This window comes from Coturnix japonica, chromosome 5 (genome assembly GCF_001577835.2).
Source record: "Coturnix japonica isolate 7356 chromosome 5, Coturnix japonica 2.1, whole genome shotgun sequence".
In the NCBI taxonomy this organism is placed as follows: Eukaryota; Metazoa; Chordata; class Aves; order Galliformes; family Phasianidae; genus Coturnix; species Coturnix japonica.
Window position 1 is genome coordinate 24850039 of NC_029520.1, and position 17121 is coordinate 24867159.

Sequence of the window (17121 nt, forward strand, 5' to 3'; positions counted from 1 at the left end):
ACCTGGAAGAATCCTGCGCTCTGCAGAGCTGTGCAGCACAGCCTTTCCTGTGAGCTTACCTGGAATGTGGGATGGTGGAATGAGGAGCTCCGCAGCACTGGGAGTGACAGCCGGCCACTACCATCACCAGCAGTGTCATGGACGGCTCCCAGCGGAGACGGCAGCCCAGGGCATGGGCTCTCGGCACTCATGAAGGCACGTGCTCATATTGCTGTATTTTATCACACGTGCTTCTACCTTGAAGGATGCTCAAAACAAGGCCACAGCAGCCACTTCTGTGCAAAGAGGCCTCTGCAAAGCAGTAAGGATGCAGCTACAGACTAGGAAATGTATCCACACATTGCCATGTAGCTGGGACTTGTTTTCAATGCAGTGACGGATGGATCCCATGCAACTCACAAGGCAAGAGCAAAGTGCGGCTTCCAGCTCTCCTGGGAGGTTCAGGCTGGGTTGCTGTTGTTGAAGAGTCTCCCTGGGTTTTGGCTGCTCACACTTCTTTCTAGCACTGCAAAAGATGTGGCTTTCTTGACTGCGTGACCTCATTTTGCTATTACTCCTCACTTGGCTCTGTCACGTTGTGCCTGTGCCTAGAGTGCAGTAGGAGCATTTCATGTTTTCAGACCGCCCTTCATGGTGTCTTCAAAACATCTCTTCTGGCCCCCTTGGGAGCAGGATTGTATTGCATGACTCGGCTGGCTGCCAGCCATGCTTGGAAGCAGCCTGCTGCCCAGCTGTGCAGAGGCAGCTTCTCCATCCCTGTAGTGCCTGCAGTAGGGCTGTGTTATGTGAGTATCACACCTGCTCTGAGCCTGCAGACATACTTCTGTTAAACTGTGCTGTAAGAGTTGCTGACCGCATACTCCATTCTGTGCTCTTTGTTGTATCTAAATGTTGTGTGTGCAGTACCAAACGCTGTCTGGCAGCCCATTTCTTCTTTTTCATCAGTTGCTTTCTGCAGCTACAGTTTCTCAAAGACTTTCTGGTCACCCAAACAAATTACACTGAGCAAGTTGGCATTAGTAGCTTTTTTCTGTTGATTTACCCAAATAATTCAGAGATCAGATAGATCTGCAATGGGTACTTTGCCAGCCCATTTCATGATGAAGACTGACACCGACTCCATAGTGGCATGGTCAGATGCCACTGAATTGATGTGAATAAATACAAAGAAATTGAAGAGAGAATCCTGTTCTCTGCTTGGCAAGGAGGCTAAAGGTAATGAGTGAGAGTAGCTTTTCTCTGTCCTCCTGTCCATCTCCCACATTTCCTGATTCCTTCTTTTTTTTGTCTTCCTATTTCCAAGAAACTAATCTCTGGATCTGACTTGTTTCACCTTTCCTCTGTGCTTGCAGTCACGTAAACTAAATCCCTCTGCACCGAGCATAGCAGGGCTTTGAAACCTCCCTGTGCCTTCAGCCACCTTTCTGGCCATCCTTTTTTCAGCATCTTTTGAAAGTGTTCCTTCTGTGAGATGAGTTCTTTGTTTTATGACAAGATGCAATATTTTGGTTTCGCTGTTACTCCCATGGCAGCTCTGGTATCGTGTCACCGCTCAGCTCACAGCTAGGTTTTTTACCACTGCCAGCCCTACAGAATGTCAGAGAAATCCAGCCTGTTTTTACGTTCTTCACACATCAGCTTTCACAGCTTGTTTATAGCCCTGGACTGTGGGAGCAAAACTCGCTTTGCTTTTCCTGGAAGTAATCAGTCTTCCACCCAAATTGTGGTTAACCTTAGGGTTGATAAAGCTCAAATGGCTACTTTGGAAGATTTCACTTGATAATAGATAATGGTGAAAATAACTTTTAGAAAATTGTTTCATGAGGGTGACTGGGAATCTGCTCATGAGAATCCAACTAGAGGCACAGTGGCAGAAGATTCAACCCCAGGGATGGAGCGCTGATTCTACAGCATTATACTCTTTTACAAAAGGGACTGACATCCTTCCTGCAAGATTTTGCTTCAGAAACTGATGTGACTACGAGATATGCCTTCACTGGAAGTGGGAGCACAGGTGGCTGGTGAGCACTGTTAAATAAGTAGCTGGCTAGGGAAGATTTTGTCTGAACTCCCCTTCAGCCTTTCCAGCACAGTGTGAAGTGGTGTGGATAGATGTCCTGAGACACCTCTGTCACCTCCCTGTACAGGAAAGCTTCATTGCTCAGAGGGCAGATGTGGCTGGAAGTCAGAGTGAGGTTTAAACTGCAAAGAAAGATAGGTTCCTAGCTTGGATAGATCCAAACAAGTTATCTGTTTCAAATTGTTGATGATGGCACAACTGGGTGTAAAGGTCTGTGCCTGGACAGATAAGCCACATCGATATGGGAGGATTTGTGTGGCAGCTTTCTGTGGTGTGGGCAGGTTGTGAAAAACTCCTTTTTCCATTAACTTGATGGGAATATCAAATAAGTGTTAGATTGCTGTTGCCTTTTTCCCCAGAGGTTTAATAATTGGTTGCAGCTCTGTGATTAAGCTGAATGCTGCTGATTCTCTTGATGGACAGAATGGATCACGGTCTGTTTCTTGGAGTCTTTGCCATTAACTTCAATAATAACAGGATTAAGGCTGAAGATTCAAAATCTCTGCCTTGTTTATCTAATGAAATATACATGTTCATAGCTCTCCACAGTCCTTTAGGAAATCAGTTCACTCACTTCAGTGCAAGCTAGAGCTGGAGCCCATGGGCTTTGGGCTAGTGGTAGCTTGTGGTGTGGTGTTTCCTTTGTGTGCCCTAGGGTCCAGACCATCTTTATCAGCGATGTCAGTAGTGGAACTGAGTGCATCCTCAGCAAGTTTGCGGAGCTGTTTACAGTAAGGGTGGTGAAGCATAGGCACAGATTACCCAGAGAGCTGGTGGATGCCCCATCCCTGGAGATGCTCAAGGTCAGGCTGGATGGGGCTCAAAGCACCCTGGTCTTGCTGTGGGTGTCCCTATTCATTGCAGTGGAGTTGCATTGAATGGCCTTTAAGGGTCCCTTCCAACTCAAATGATTCTATGAAGGTTTGTGCTCACCCTTCCTCTTGGTGCCTGGGCTGTACATGGGGCTCCCCTCCAAATCCTCAGCTTACCTCATTTCCATTTGCTCTGTAAGCTACATGCATTTAACCACCTATGCAGATCTTCTTAGCTACATAGCAGCTTTCTGGAATCTTTAGATACATCAGTTAGAAAAGATTTATATAAATGAGCATTAAGGCCAGAATAAAGCATGCAGTATGGTGAACGTATGCTTACGTAGAAAGAGCAGGAAAAGGTATATTATTGTTCAGAAAACATCTGAGCTTCTGTGGTTTTATCTATGCACCACTGCCCTGTGCTTGTTCCTTTCAGTATGTGCCACTATACTCTTTCCCTATGGAAATCAAGGCTTTGAGTCTCCTGAGAGTCCAGGGGAAGGCAACATTAGTGTCCACAGCCTTGTCTGCAGGCACAGATATTTGTCTGCACACCTGCTGTGCAAGGTTTAGACAAGGGATTCTCAAGACTTTGGATTTGGCTGCTGAGCTAATTTTAGCAGCTGCCTGTAAGGAGATGCTTTCCAGGCCTCTGAGGCTACCTGACATGCTGACAGCAGTGCTGAAGTGGTCTGGTCTGGGCTTAGAGAGGAACAGAAGAGGAGGAGAAGAGGTATGGGGAGAGGCCTGCAGGAGCAGTGCAGGGGTTGCGGGAAGCTGTTATAGGTGCGGCATCACCAGACAGACTGACAGTAAGCTGTACAGGTCAGGACTGAGGGCACATTAGCAGATGCGTGTGCGGGAAGGAAGCTTTAGTCCGTGAAATCATTTTCTTGCTTGCATGCACAACATTCACTCAGAAATATACAGATAAAATAATCCCTTGGCTTTCTGCTTGCTGTATTCTTAATGTTTCATTCATAGCTTTATAGGCTTCTTCAAATATTCATGTATCATATCATAAGTGAAAGGGAGAAAAATACTTCTTTTGCGGGCTCTAAAGCAAATGGGAAAAAAATAAACTCAAATCCCAGAGCTCTAGGAGAACATTTTTGCAAAAACATGAGGAACCAATGGTTATTATTTTTTGTAATATGCACAGTAGCTCAGGGGCCCAGTAATACTTCATTATATTAAATCTGAACACTGAGCCGACCCAATGTATTAATACTTGTAATTGCAAAAGGAAAATTAAATTTCCTCCCATTGTCTGGAAGACCAGTAGACCATGGAAGAGGAAGGAGGCCATAGTATGGAACCAGGACAGAGCTACAAGGTCCCGGGGGTGATAGCCAGGGCCATTGATGGGGCTGGTCTTGTATCGTCAATGCTTCTTTACTGCCTTCAGGGCAGGGTTTCTGATGGTATGCAGGTAAGCCAGGACACAGCAATGCTCCCCTGGCTATGTAACCTTTGACAAATTGCTTAGGAAATCACTTTCAAACCAGCATAGATAAAATTAGGTACCTCTGTGCAAAGGTGCCTGCTTCTCTGAGGCCTGAGCTGGCAAGCCTGGGTAAATTAGCACTTTTGGACTCCTGCCCACTTCTGAGTTTGCAAAATGTTCCCTTTAGCCTCTCTTTGCTGGTTTCACCATCTGTCAAATGGGGATGTTAATACTGACTCAGTCTTTGTACAGAGTTTTAAGCTTCTGAGACTCAAAGTGCGTGATAATAAGTGTTAGTAATTACAGTACCGTCATAGCATGCAACCAAGTCTCTGGAGACCAGCTTGCTGCTTGAAGGACAAGCAGAAGTCACAGCTAAGGCACAGCACTCACTTCTTTTGGAGAGGGTTTGGTATATTTTGCTGTGTGATTTCTCTTACAGGCTTCACTATGGTTACTTTGAAAGCTGGGCGTAGACTGTGGTTTTCTAGGGGGACCCTCACTGTATCTAGACCTCCCCTGGCAAAGCTCTCACTGAGCTGCAGTTTGGGTCATGCCAGGCCCTGATGGCAAGCATGGCTGTCCCCTGCTCCTTCCCTTCCGCACCTGCATCCCATTCCTCTGCCTTTGCTTGGGGGGTGATTTTTGGGAGCCCTCATGCGGTGCTCGCCATCATCACCTCCATGTTGCTCCCATGTCCTTAGCCGTTGCCTGGCATGTAGCCCTGAGCAGCTCACACATCGCATTGGGCCATGGCCATTGCTCACTAAATGTTGTCTCCTGCTGAACAGCTTCTCCTGCTTTTCCCAGAGCGACATTAACTTTCTCCCTGTTCTTTCTCTCTGTCTGTCTCTTGTTCTCTCCCCACAGCTCTGCTGCTCACCCAAGGTAAGACTGCTTTTTCTCCTTTCCTCATCCTGCTCTGCTCTGCCTGTTTTTGTCCTCTTTGGTCAGCTCTGTCTGCATTTGCTGCATGCAGGAGCGAGGCACCACCCCAGCTCCAGGTGCTCCCATCCAGCAGGGGCTGAGTCAGAGCTGTGCGTAAATACTATAACAGTGACTGATGCCTTAGAGCCTTCCTCCCCATGCCTGAAATTTCCCTGCAGTTTCAGCAAATGGCCCAACCAGGGACTGCAGCTTTGACTCCAACTCTGCCCCCTCCTCAGGCAGCTCTGGGGCTTTGGTTCTCATGCATCCAGGTTTTCCTGCAGTCAAAAAACCCCTTGGTCAGGGCAGGCATGTGAGGTGTCTCCACTGTCATGCTGGGGGTCACTCAGTGCCAACAGCACTGCTGGGATGTGATGGGCTTTTGCTCCTCACCTCTCAATAGCAGCATTTACCTTTATTAGCACTGAATCCAACTTTATTGCCTGAAATCCCCATTATGCTGGTCTATCTTGATCATACCACAGTAGTGATTTATGCCTCCTGTATTTTTCTCACTCCTTCAATCCCAGGTATGATTACAGTTCAATTTGCTCTAAAGAAACATTTATCAAAAGCTCAAGGCCAGGTGAGCAGGGTGCAGGGAAAAGCTGGCAGGTTGGCATGCCAAGTTGAAAACCAACAGCCCCATATGCAGAAGCTGTGGGTCCCGCAGTGGCTGCATTAATGGTGGGGGCTGTTTGCAGACTTCAGAACCCCCAAGAAGAGCTCTGTGCTCCTTTGGCTCACCACAGGCCATAAATTTTTGTAGGTTTTGTTGCAGATTGTATTTATTTGTAATACCTGAGCTGTGCTGCAATCTGTGAGTAACTCTGCCATGAAAGTTTCTGTCTCTGCAGTTTTTAGGAGGATGCCAAATGTGCTATTCAGGGATGGCCTGAGCCCACAGGAGATGGGGCTAATTAGGAAATTGCTGGTGGCAGGCAGAAATCCCCAGCTCCCGGAGTATCAGCTTAGGGTGTTTATGGAAAACTCCTTTGAGAAGTTTGCATGGCTTCCTTTGTTACCTTTTCAGCGCCAGGACAACTAGGAATAAGTTGAGCACAGCCTCCTTCCCAGTAATTTCATTGCTTTAATTCAGTAGCTGCCTAATTTGATCAGAAACTTGGGAACCAAATAATCTGTGTTAAAATAATATAACTTTCTCCCTCTGTTGCAATCCAGCTTGATTGCTCTTGGCAGCTGTTAGCAGATTCTGTGGTCACCAGCTCTGAGAAGCTGTTCTCCAGCTAGCAGAGATAGATGGCTGTACATGATGGGGAGGTCTGTGGGGCACAGCCCCCTGCTGTCCCCTGTGCTGGGATGCCCCATGTCCCTGGGGCACACAGCGAGTACTTGGCCGGCACACAGCCCTGCTCCTGGAGTATGTTGCTGGAATGTCACTCAGCAGCCATCATGGCTAATAAGTAGGGAGAGAAGTGATGTTCTCATTTAGTCCATGTCATGTTAGATTTAGGTTACACAGAAGTGCAGGAATCTGTGTAAAAACAGCTTTGTTGAGCATTTTTTGGGAATCTTCCAGTCCTCTTTCTCACAGACTGTCTCCCATGTTCCCCTGCCTTTGCATGGCACAGCCCCCACTTGCCATCTTTTTGCAGAAGTCCCCGGAGCCTGGATGTAACACAGGTGGGGAGATGAGCCCAAGTGCAAACATGTTTTGTGGCCAAACAGCCCTTAGTTGGAGAACATTGGAGTGCCTGAGTGTGCCAACACCTGCTGACCTATCTGAGGGAAAGCAGGGCTGTGAGTAAAACAGGAGGTAGCACTGCTGGGCTGGGAGAGCCTTTGGCTTGGGTTCTGCTGATGCTATTTGCAATCACCAAACTCCAAGGCAGACTTGCAAGCTTTTCTTGGGCTTACGATGCTTGTATTCCTAAAGGTATGAGGAATTACCAAACGTTAGCTGCTTATCTACCCTCACTTCCACATATTCATCCAGATCAAACATTCTAAATATGTTTCTTTGCGCACTTTAGTCCTGCTTTCTGCATGCGAGCTGCATGGGTGCTTGTGAGAAGGCTGGGGAGCAGGGCCTGAGAGCAGAGCAGCAGGGATCTCATAGAATAGCCCGAGTTGGATCCCTGGGGCACCATAAGGAGTATCGAGTCCCACAGTAGAATCTGTACGTTGGCTGTGTGTTAGCCCTCCTCTCATGGATGCACAGTTTCCCACTTTGCATTAAGGACACTGGAGCATGTACATTGGATGCATCATGCCTCAAAAATAGCTTTCAGAGCTAAGTAAGCAGATTCTTCCCATTTTAGACAGTGGCGCAGGCTGTGCATGCATGTGTGTGTGCATGTGTTTCTTCAAAGGGCATATCATTATGCCAGACTCCACTGCCAGTGCATCTCTTAGCCAGCAGCCTTCCCAAGTTGTGACTGATAGATCGACAGTCCTCTGGAGAGAGGAGCTCATTCATGCACCGTGTTTACTTTGTGTAGCTGGGATTATATTTTATTGAGCTACAGCTAAAATCCCACTTTAATTGTCGCTTTAATTTCTTCCTGGCAGCACAGTCCCCAGAAGGGGTGACCTTCATGCAGATCTGTGCCCGCTCTAGAAATGGATGGATATGAGATAGCTCGAGGGGTGTGAAATGGCCTTCGCAGCAGTCTTTCGTGAATGCATTGCTGGTTTTAATCCAATTTATTCAGGAAGTGACAGGGAACGGGGACTGGCCTGTGGCTGTTTGGTAGCCTTGCAGCATTTCCTAGGTGATAGGCATCTACCTCTCCAGCAGTGTTGCTGCGCCTTGCCACTGCCTGTTTCAGCACAAAGCTGGCAGTGGACTTTAACTGGTTTACAGTGTAGCCAGACAGAGTCCAGTTCCCAACTGTTCCCAATGGTCTGAAGGGATTTGAGCAAGCAAGCATTCATGTGCAGTGCATGCATTGGGAATGCTGCTCTGCTTTCCCCTTTCCTAGGGGAAAAAAACAGGAAGAGCTCCCACCCAGCCTTCGCACTTGCAGACTGGAAGGTCTCCCTTGCCTCTAACAGCCCACAAGCAGACTTGCATGAGGAGCTGATGTCCTCCTGCAGTCTCAGCTTGTGTAGTCCAAGAGGTCTGCACATCTCCTGAAGCCCAGATGGGCTGTTATCCCTTGGTGGTCGCAGACCTACATCCCAGTGCAAGCAAGGTTTTGTGGACTGCTCTGTCCTCACCTTCCTTTTCCAGGGGAGGAGTTGATGGCCATCCTGGAGGCCCTGGTGAGCTCCTGTTCTTGCCAGGCATATCCAGACCTTATCAGGCTTAATTGGGGTTGGCAGTTGGGAGTCCAGGGTGCCATCTGCATTGAAGAGTAGGTGCAGATGCTGATACAAACAGAAATCAGGCTAGTTAATAATTAAGCTGCAGTTTGGCAGTGTTCACCTTGTCAGGCTTGACCTTCCAAATTAAAAAAAGTCTGTCTCTCCCATCCAGCTCAGCTGCTGGGCCTCTACTCATGGAGCTTCACTCAGCATCCCATGGGAACAGACAGAATCAGCAAACTCAGTTCAGGTTGTGTCTTAAGTTGGGATGAAAGACTCAGGTTTAACCTTTTCAGATTTACCTTTGAAGTTTGTTAGGTTTCTGTACTTTGTGTAAGAGGTACTCTTTCCTGTTGCATATTTGGAAATATTCTGGAAATATTTCTGCTTTTTGCAGCCCTGGGGCATGTCCTGAGAAGGGCAATGAAGCTGGTGAGGGGTCTGGAGCACAGACCTTATGAGGAGTGGCTGAAGGAGCTGGGATTGTTCAGCCTGGAGAAGAGGAGGCTCAGGGGAGACCTTGTCACTCTCTACAGTGACCTGAAGGGTGGCTGTAGCGAGCTGGGTGTCAGCCTATTCTCTTGTGTAACTTGTGATAGAACTACAGAGAATGGTCTCAAGTAGTGCCACAGGAGATTCAGGTTGGCTGTTATGAAATACTTTTTCTCCAAAAGAATGGTCAGGCACTGGAGCGGGCTGCCCAGGGAGGTGGTGGAGTCACACACCCTGTAGGTGTTTGACGAACATTTTGATGTGCTGTGTACGTGGCTTAGTGGGAAATACTGGTGACAGGGGGACAGTCGGACTGGATGATCTTGAAGCTTTTTTCAACCTTGGTGATTCTACGATGCAGGAATAGCCTCCTTTTTGCAGCTTCCTCTGTGAACACTTCTGTGAGGTACCCTATCAGACATGCTGCCTATGAGTTGACGCCTACTTGCAGCTCATATCTGAGGGGTTCAGCATAGGAGTGGTATTCAACCACCTGCCTGCAGTGGACACCCTTGACTTGGCTTCTTGGGTGACCGTTGTTTCTTCTCAGTGCCCCAGTTCACTGTATTCACTGCAGAGGTGCTGAGTGGGGGCAGCTGGACCTCCCTTACTCAGGTATTAGGACATGCTGTCTGCAGGCTGCAGCTCTCCAGATCTGGCCAACACCTGGCAAGGCCTCGGGCATGAAGGTGCCACTTCTGCCGACACTTGCAGGACTGCACATCTCACAGCCACCTGCCAGCAGCCGGAGGTCCTGCCAGAGGTCCTGAGCACAGAGCTCTATGCAGCCCTGGACTGGCCCACTCCTCAGAGTGCTGCTGCAGCTCTTGCAGCGCCCTGCCTGGCACAGGCACATCAAACAGCATGAGCAAGAAGGCAGGGACTGAGATAAGTCTGTGTTGGATGCTACTCCTCACAGGGAGGAGAGCATGTTCTGTGGTGTGTGCACTTAGGGACCTGTCTGAAGATGGCTGAGATTTGCATGAGGCTCTGTTGTCAAAAGCTTTAGTCAAGTCAGTTAAAGCAGGGACTGAGATGCTTGCGTTTGTTTTCTTTTTAGCACTAATCTTGCAGTTGTTAAGTTGGGGAAATGTGGTCCAAGACTCCCAAGTTTCCAGGCAGCTCTGATTCCAGACACTTGCTTTTTTTATCTGCTGCATGACAGCAACTGGTGGGCAAGAGCCTGGTGCTGCCAGCTGCAGCCCATGGCTGTTCTGATGGTGTTACTTCCCAGGGAAGGTTGTAGTGAGCCAGATTGTCACCGAGTCTTGGCTGTGCAGCCCTGCTGGGATGGCTAGCTGTTGTGCTTCATCCTCAGCTCCCTGCTGTGGGCACACACCAGCACCATCTGCCATGCTGGGCCCCCACAGAGCTGGGGGTACTTCCTTCTGTGAGCTTTTAATTGTGGAGGGGGGTGGGGGTGAACCACACACATAGGAAAGCAACTGATGTGTAAGCAACTGAACCCTTGATGTTAGATACAGCTTGTCATCCTCATATACTTCTGGGTAGAGGCAGGGGCTGGATTTTCTAGGTCTCTGTCTTGGACAAATAGATTAAGGTTTCACGAACTCCTTGCCCGTGTGAATATAAGTAGCTTGAATCTTGCTTCCAAATGCAGCATACAACAGAAGGTTTTTCCAGGTATCTCTTCTGTGGCCACTTGGCCTTTGCTTGCCAGCATCCTCCATCCCTCCACCACCCTGCATCATTCCAGCTGCTCTGCTCTTCTGTCTCTGTCAGTAAGTGTAAACTTCTGGGAATTCCCAAATCCACAGGACATGTGTTGGAGCTAGGCAGTGATGGTTTTGATGTACTTCATTGATTTCAAGTGATGGATGTAGTTGTTTGTGCTTCTGTGATGGTCTATAGGAATATCACTCAAGGTAGGAGTTCTCATATGTCTTATAAACCTTGCACTCTCACAAGGCTTACAGTCTCTGCAGTCAGTCTACCAGAGCTGATGAAGAGAAGGCAGAGTTTACAATTGGACTCCACTGGAAGTTTATTGCTTCTGCGCGATTTTGGTGAGGAGTAAGAGATCTGCTGGAGTCCACATGGGATTAGTCACATCTGAGGCATTGCCTGGCGTGTCTGTAAACACAACAGGAAGCCTTTGTAATACCTGACCCACTACTTGCCAGAATAGGATGCTGTTCCTTTGTGGTACCTCTCCTGGTTCTGCTGAGCTCACACAACTCAGCATATCTCATCCAAGAGCACCAATGCAGGATGAAGAAATTGATTTTTTTTTAAAGGATAACTGTGCTTTATATGCTCTCTGTGACCAACAGATAGGCAGAAATCTTGGTCCTAAATAAATTCCCATGGCCCAGCACCCTACCCCTGCCCCAGGTTTCTGTGTTACTGCAGGGAGCTGCGAGGCAGCTGCTGCCTGCAGCTCAGTGTTGGTTTTGCTTTTGCAGAAGTAGCCGAGAGGAAGCTGACAGTTGAAGAAGAAGAAGCCAAGAGGATTGCAGAGATGGGCAAACCAATACTTGGCGAACACCCCAAACTAGAAGTCATCATTGAGGAGTCCTATGAGTTCAAGGTCAGTTGTTGTCTCAGGGGTCCTCTGGGAGGCGGAAGCTGTGTGGCAGTGAAGAGCTGCCATGGAAAGCAGGGCTGAGGAGGCAGGGGGTGGCTGCATGTACAGGGGGAGGGCTGCCAGAAGAGGAAAAAGAGTGTGTGATACAACAGGGGGTAGGAGAAGCCTGAAGAAATGCAAATGCAAAGAGATGTAGCTGCTGGTAGGCAGAGGTGAAGAGAGGAAGATGGGGAGTCCTGCTTGAAGCAGATGCCAGCGTGCAAGAAGAGTCAGGAGCAAATTGTTCCTGCAAGGAAGGATTGACAGAAAGAAAGAGCTGGGCTTTGTTTTGAGTAAGGAGTGGCAAAGAAGCAGACTGTGGTGAATTACAGTTCGTGCTGTACTGAGCTGATAGTTATGAGTGGGTTCAGCATGGAGGTCCTGATAGGAGCATCTGTGGCACCTCCACAGTTTGGGAAGAGGCAGAAGGGAAGATTAGCTTTGCCTAATAGCAAAGGGTCTAATTGCTGTGCATCTCTATTCCCACAACAGAGCACTGTGGACAAACTCATTAAGAAGACAAACCTAGCTTTGGTTGTAGGGACACATTCCTGGAGGGACCAGTTTTTGGAGGCCATCACCGTCAGCGCAGGTGAGGGGGAGGGCAACCCCTGGGCACGTACAACCAGGGATGAGATGTGTCTGGGCTTATGAGGCAGATTCTGCCTGGTCAGACTTGCTCAGCTATTGAGTATATATATGGTGGTCTCTCACCAGTGGCCAGAAGGGCTTTTTCTGAAGTGCAAAGAGAGATGCAGGATATTCAGTTTTCTTCTTTCTAGCGACTAACAGTAATGACCTCACTGGAAACAGTACCTCCATCTTTGGAGCAGTGTTTTCTCCCAGGCTGCATCCTTTCTTCTTCCCTCTCTCTCCTTCCCTTGCTATCTGCCCTGTGTTCCCAACCTGCTTTCTCCAGTTTATTTTCATCGTCTTATATTCACACCCAGACCAACAGTGCCTCCAATCTCTGAGTTAGCCTCCCCCTCCAAGAGGTCACACAGCTGCTGCTACTTATGCCCTCACACAGGTGTGGCACTTCTTGCTGGGAACATACTGTCCATCAGCCCATAATTTGGAGCAGATGGACCAAGAGAGCCCTCTAGTTTCCCTCATTGGCACTCGTTTCTATAACTTTCTGCTGTGTGATTTCATGGTGTCTCTTAGCAGTGATTTCCACAGGTTAACTAGGTACTCCATGATGGCCTGTGGGTGAGGATGAGAAGAGGACAGCCCCTGAGGGTATTGCTCACTGTCCCGCAGCCACACAGGGTAGATGTGTGGTCCTGAAGTGTCCTAGGAGTCCCTCCATCTCTCTGAGCCCCCCCACTGCCACTATGGGCTCCAGCAGCTGTTAAGTCCCACCAGCTGCTTCCCCTGGTGGTGGCTGGCACCAACATGGTACACCTCCATGCTGCTTTGTGTGGGGAGGGAGCAGCTTGGGGAGTGGGGTAGCCCCCAGTCTTGCACCCACTGGCCAGGCTGGAGAAGTGCAGCAGAGGGTGGGTGGCCATGAAGATGCTCAATCATATGGACCTCTTCTTCCACATTGTTTGCAGCGGGTGATGAAGACGAGGATGAGTCTGGTGAAGAGCGCCTGCCATCCTGCTTCGACTACGTGATGCATTTCCTGACCGTCTTCTGGAAGGTGCTGTTTGCCTGCGTGCCCCCCACCGAGTACTGCAACGGCTGGGCCTGCTTCGTTGTCTCCATCCTCATGATTGGCATCCTAACAGCATTCATTGGTGACCTGGCATCCCACTTTGGCTGCACCATTGGCTTGAAGGACTCCGTCACTGCAGTCGTGTTTGTAGCCTTCGGCACCTCTGTACCAGGTGGGGAATCTGCAGGAAGGGTTTGGGGGTGGTCTAGAGGAGACTGGGGTCCATATCCTAGCCTGTCTGGTAGCACAACTGAGCTTCCCTCATACCCCAGCATGAAGGGTTGCCCATTTCTCCTGTTGGACCCTGATGATCCCTCCTTCCCTCTGCAGACACGTTTGCCAGTAAAGTAGCAGCAACGCAGGACCAGTATGCGGACGCCTCCATCGGGAACGTCACCGGGAGCAATGCCGTGAACGTTTTCTTGGGGCTGGGGGTGGCCTGGTCGGTGGCCGCCATTTATTGGGCAGCCCAAGGCCGGGACTTCGAGGTGCAGACGGGGACTTTGGCCTTTTCTGTCACCCTCTTCACCATCTTCGCCTTCGTGTGTATCAGTGTCCTCATGTACCGACGGCGGCCCCACATCGGGGGGGAGCTGGGGGGGCCGCGCACCCCCAAAGTGCTGACGGCCGCCCTGTTCCTCGGCCTTTGGCTGCTCTACATCCTGTTCGCCAGCCTGGAGGCGTATTGTCACATCAGGGGGTTCTGAGGGGGGAACGGGGGGTGGGGGGGTGGGGGGACCCCATAAGGACATGGGGGACATGGGGGATGTGGGGACCCCATAAGGACATGGGGGGTGTGGGGACCCCATAAGGACATGGGGGATGTGGGGACCCCATAAGGACATGGGGGGTGTGGGGACCCCAATAGGACACAGGGACCCCAATAGGACATGGAGGACATGGGGCACATGGGGGATGTGGGGACCCCATAAGGACATGGGGGGTGTGGGGACCCCAAGGGGACATGGGGGATGTGGGGACCCCATAAGGACATGGGGGGTGTAGGGACCCCATAAGGACATGGGGGGTGTGGGGACCCCATAAGGACATGGGGGGCGTGGGGCACCTTTCTACACGCGCGCATCCTCGCACTCGGGAGACCTCCATAAAGGACATGGGGGGTGTTGGGAGACAGCCCATACAGAGACATGGGGGGGTGTTGGGGACCCCAAAGGGGATATCGAGGCGATGTTCGACCCCATAAGTGACACTGGGGGGTGGTGGGGGACCGCCAATACAGGACATGCGGGGGTGTGGACCGGCGAGAAGAAGTGGGGGATGTGGGGACGCCCATAAGGGACATGGCCGGACACTGGGGACCCATAAGGACATGGGGGGTGTGGGGGACCATCCATATGAGGACATGGGGGATGTGGGACCCCATAACGAGGTCACATGGGTGGGCGGGGGGGAACCCCAATAAAGGACATAAGGGGGACATAGGGGATGTGGTGTGTATATATATGACATGGGGGGTGTGGGCCCGCAAGGGGACATGGGGAGATGTAGGAACCCCAATAGATAGACCATCCATATAGGACATGGGGGGGTGTGGGACCCCAAGGGGATATGGGGGATGTATGGGGACCCCAAGGGGACAATGGCAGACACTGGGGACCCCAAGGGGACATAGGAGACCCAAGAGGATATGGGGGGACATGGGGACCGATTATGGAGACCCCAAGAGAGACGTGGGGGATGTGGGGGGACAAGGCGGGGGGGAGGTGCTGGGACCCTATGAGACCCCAAGAGGACATGGGGGACATTGGGACCCCATAAAGGACACGGGGGACATGGAACCCCATAAGGACATGGGGGACATGGGGACCCCAAGAAGACAATGGGGGGGGTGCAGGGGAGCATGGGTCCCCACGTCCCTTTAGGGTGAGGCGCGGGTGCCCCCCCCCCCCGACAACCCCATACGGGTCCCACATCTCTTTGGGTCGCACCCTGCCCCCCAGGACCCTATACAGGCCCGCGATCAGGGCCCGCTCAGGGTCTTCCTGTCACCGGGCCCACTCGCTCACGCACTTGGGTCCCCTATGACCCCCATCAGGGTCATCCTTTCCTTCCTCACCCCAGCCCCCGCGATAAAGTCAGACACCCCCATCGCCCTCAAGGACACCCCAAAGTCCCCTCTATGTTTCCCCCCCCACCCCAACAAAGGGACTCCCACAACGGGCAGGGAGGATTGGGTGGTTTGGGGTCCGGGGTTTAGGGTCGGGTTTTAGGGTCGGGTTTGGGTCAGGGTTTTTGGGGGTTGGGTTGATAAGGGGATTGGGATTTGGGGTTGGGGGGGGGTGTGGGGGGTCACTTTTCGATGCTCGATTCGTTTTATATTGCGTTGTTGTTTTTAATGTTCGCCCCCCCGCCCCGGGCCCGGAGCTCCGCTGTACCCCCAGATTTGGGGGGGGCGGCTTTTGGGGGCTGTCGCTGTGGTCAAACGACCCTAAAATAAACCCCTCCCCCTTTCCCCCCCCACCCCGGGGTGAGACCCGGGACTCGAGTGGGGTGTCATTGAGTGCTTATGGGGAAGGGGGGTTATGGTGGGATATGGGGGTGGACTGAGGTATGGGGGGGGATGTTGGGGGGATAAGGGTGGGGGGGTTTATAGGGGTGGGATAATAGAGTTAGGGTTGGGGTTATGGGGGGGGTTATGGGGTGGGGTTATGGGGTGGGTGAGGTTATGGGGGGTTATGGGGCGGGATAATGGGGTGGGGGGGTGTATGGGGTGGGATAAGTGGGTGGGGAGTGAGGGGGCGGGAGATGTGGGGGAGTCAAAACACCCCCATAAAGTGGGTAGTGCGGGGGGGTCACACATCCCATAGACTGATATGGGGGGGGGGAGTCACAAGCCCCATAGAATGGATTATGGGGGGGGGGTCAGCCCTATAAGGGGATATAGGGGGGGGTCAGCCCTATAAGGGGATATAGGGGGGGGGGGGTCAATCACCACCCCATTAGATGGATGTGGGGGGGTTCAAGCCCCAATAAGTGGATATGGGGGGGTCACACATCCCATAGATGGATATGGGGGGGGTTCACATAGGCCCCTATAGATGGATATGGGGGGGGTCACCCAGCCCCATAGATGGATTATCGGGGGGGGTCACAGCCCATAAGTGGATTATGGGGGTGGGTCCCACATTCCCATAGATGATATGGGGGGGTCAAGCCTCCATATAGCAGCTTTGGGGGCGTTTGTTGCCTCAGTTTCCCCTTTCTCCCACCTATTCCCTTCCCTCAATGCCCGGCCCGCCCTCCTGTGAGTGGTGACGCCCGGCGTGTTGCAGAACTTGGGGATATCAGCGCGTGGGGCGGTCACAGCGGGCTGTGCGACCCCTCCCCCGAGTTACATAAACGCCCCCCCTGCTGACCCCCCAATACACCCGCCTTTAACGGGGACCCCGCGACCCCCCGCTCCACGGGTGACCCCCACCGGGATTCGCAACCCCCGGAGCGACTGCGGAGGGGGAGGGGCACCGCGCCCGCTCTCTCTCCAGTTTCCTGAGGACGGTGAGGGGGGAATCCGCCGCGCGCGCCAATGGAAGGGGGAATAGGGGGGGCAATGGGGGGTAATGGGGGGCAATAGGGGGGGCACTGGGAGGGACTGGGGGGTCAATAGGGGGCCACTTGGGGCAGGCATTGGGGGGCACTGGGAGGGACTGGGAGGGACTGGGAGGGACTGGGAGGGACTGGGGGGAACTGGGAGGGACTGGGATGGACTGGGAGGGACTGGGGGGGGATAGGGGGGACGACTGGGGGGTGAATTGGGGGCAATGGGGGGAAATTGGGGGGGGCAATTGGGGGGCACTGAGGGGCACTGGCGAGAGGTGACTT

General features: G+C 51.6%; 1 protein-coding gene across 4 annotated transcripts in view; it reads left to right on the forward strand.

Moving 5' to 3' along the window:
* The window catches only part of SLC8A3 (solute carrier family 8 member A3), a 112496-nt gene that overhangs the window by 90419 nt on the left and 4956 nt on the right, over nucleotides 1-17121 (forward strand). Inside the window, exons 4-8 of one of the 4 annotated variants that reach the window (XM_015864721.2) lie at nucleotides 5213-5230; nucleotides 11458-11582; nucleotides 12111-12210; nucleotides 13178-13453; nucleotides 13612-13769. In XM_015864721.2, coding sequence (XP_015720207.1) covers nucleotides 5213-5230; nucleotides 11458-11582; nucleotides 12111-12210; nucleotides 13178-13453; nucleotides 13612-13769 — 677 coding nt within the window. Of the gene's footprint in view, nucleotides 1-5212; nucleotides 5231-11457; nucleotides 11583-12110; nucleotides 12211-13177; nucleotides 13770-17121 lie in introns of those variants that run through there. The other 3 variants (XM_032444769.1, XR_004307318.1, XM_032444770.1) reach the window with 3 other exon arrangements.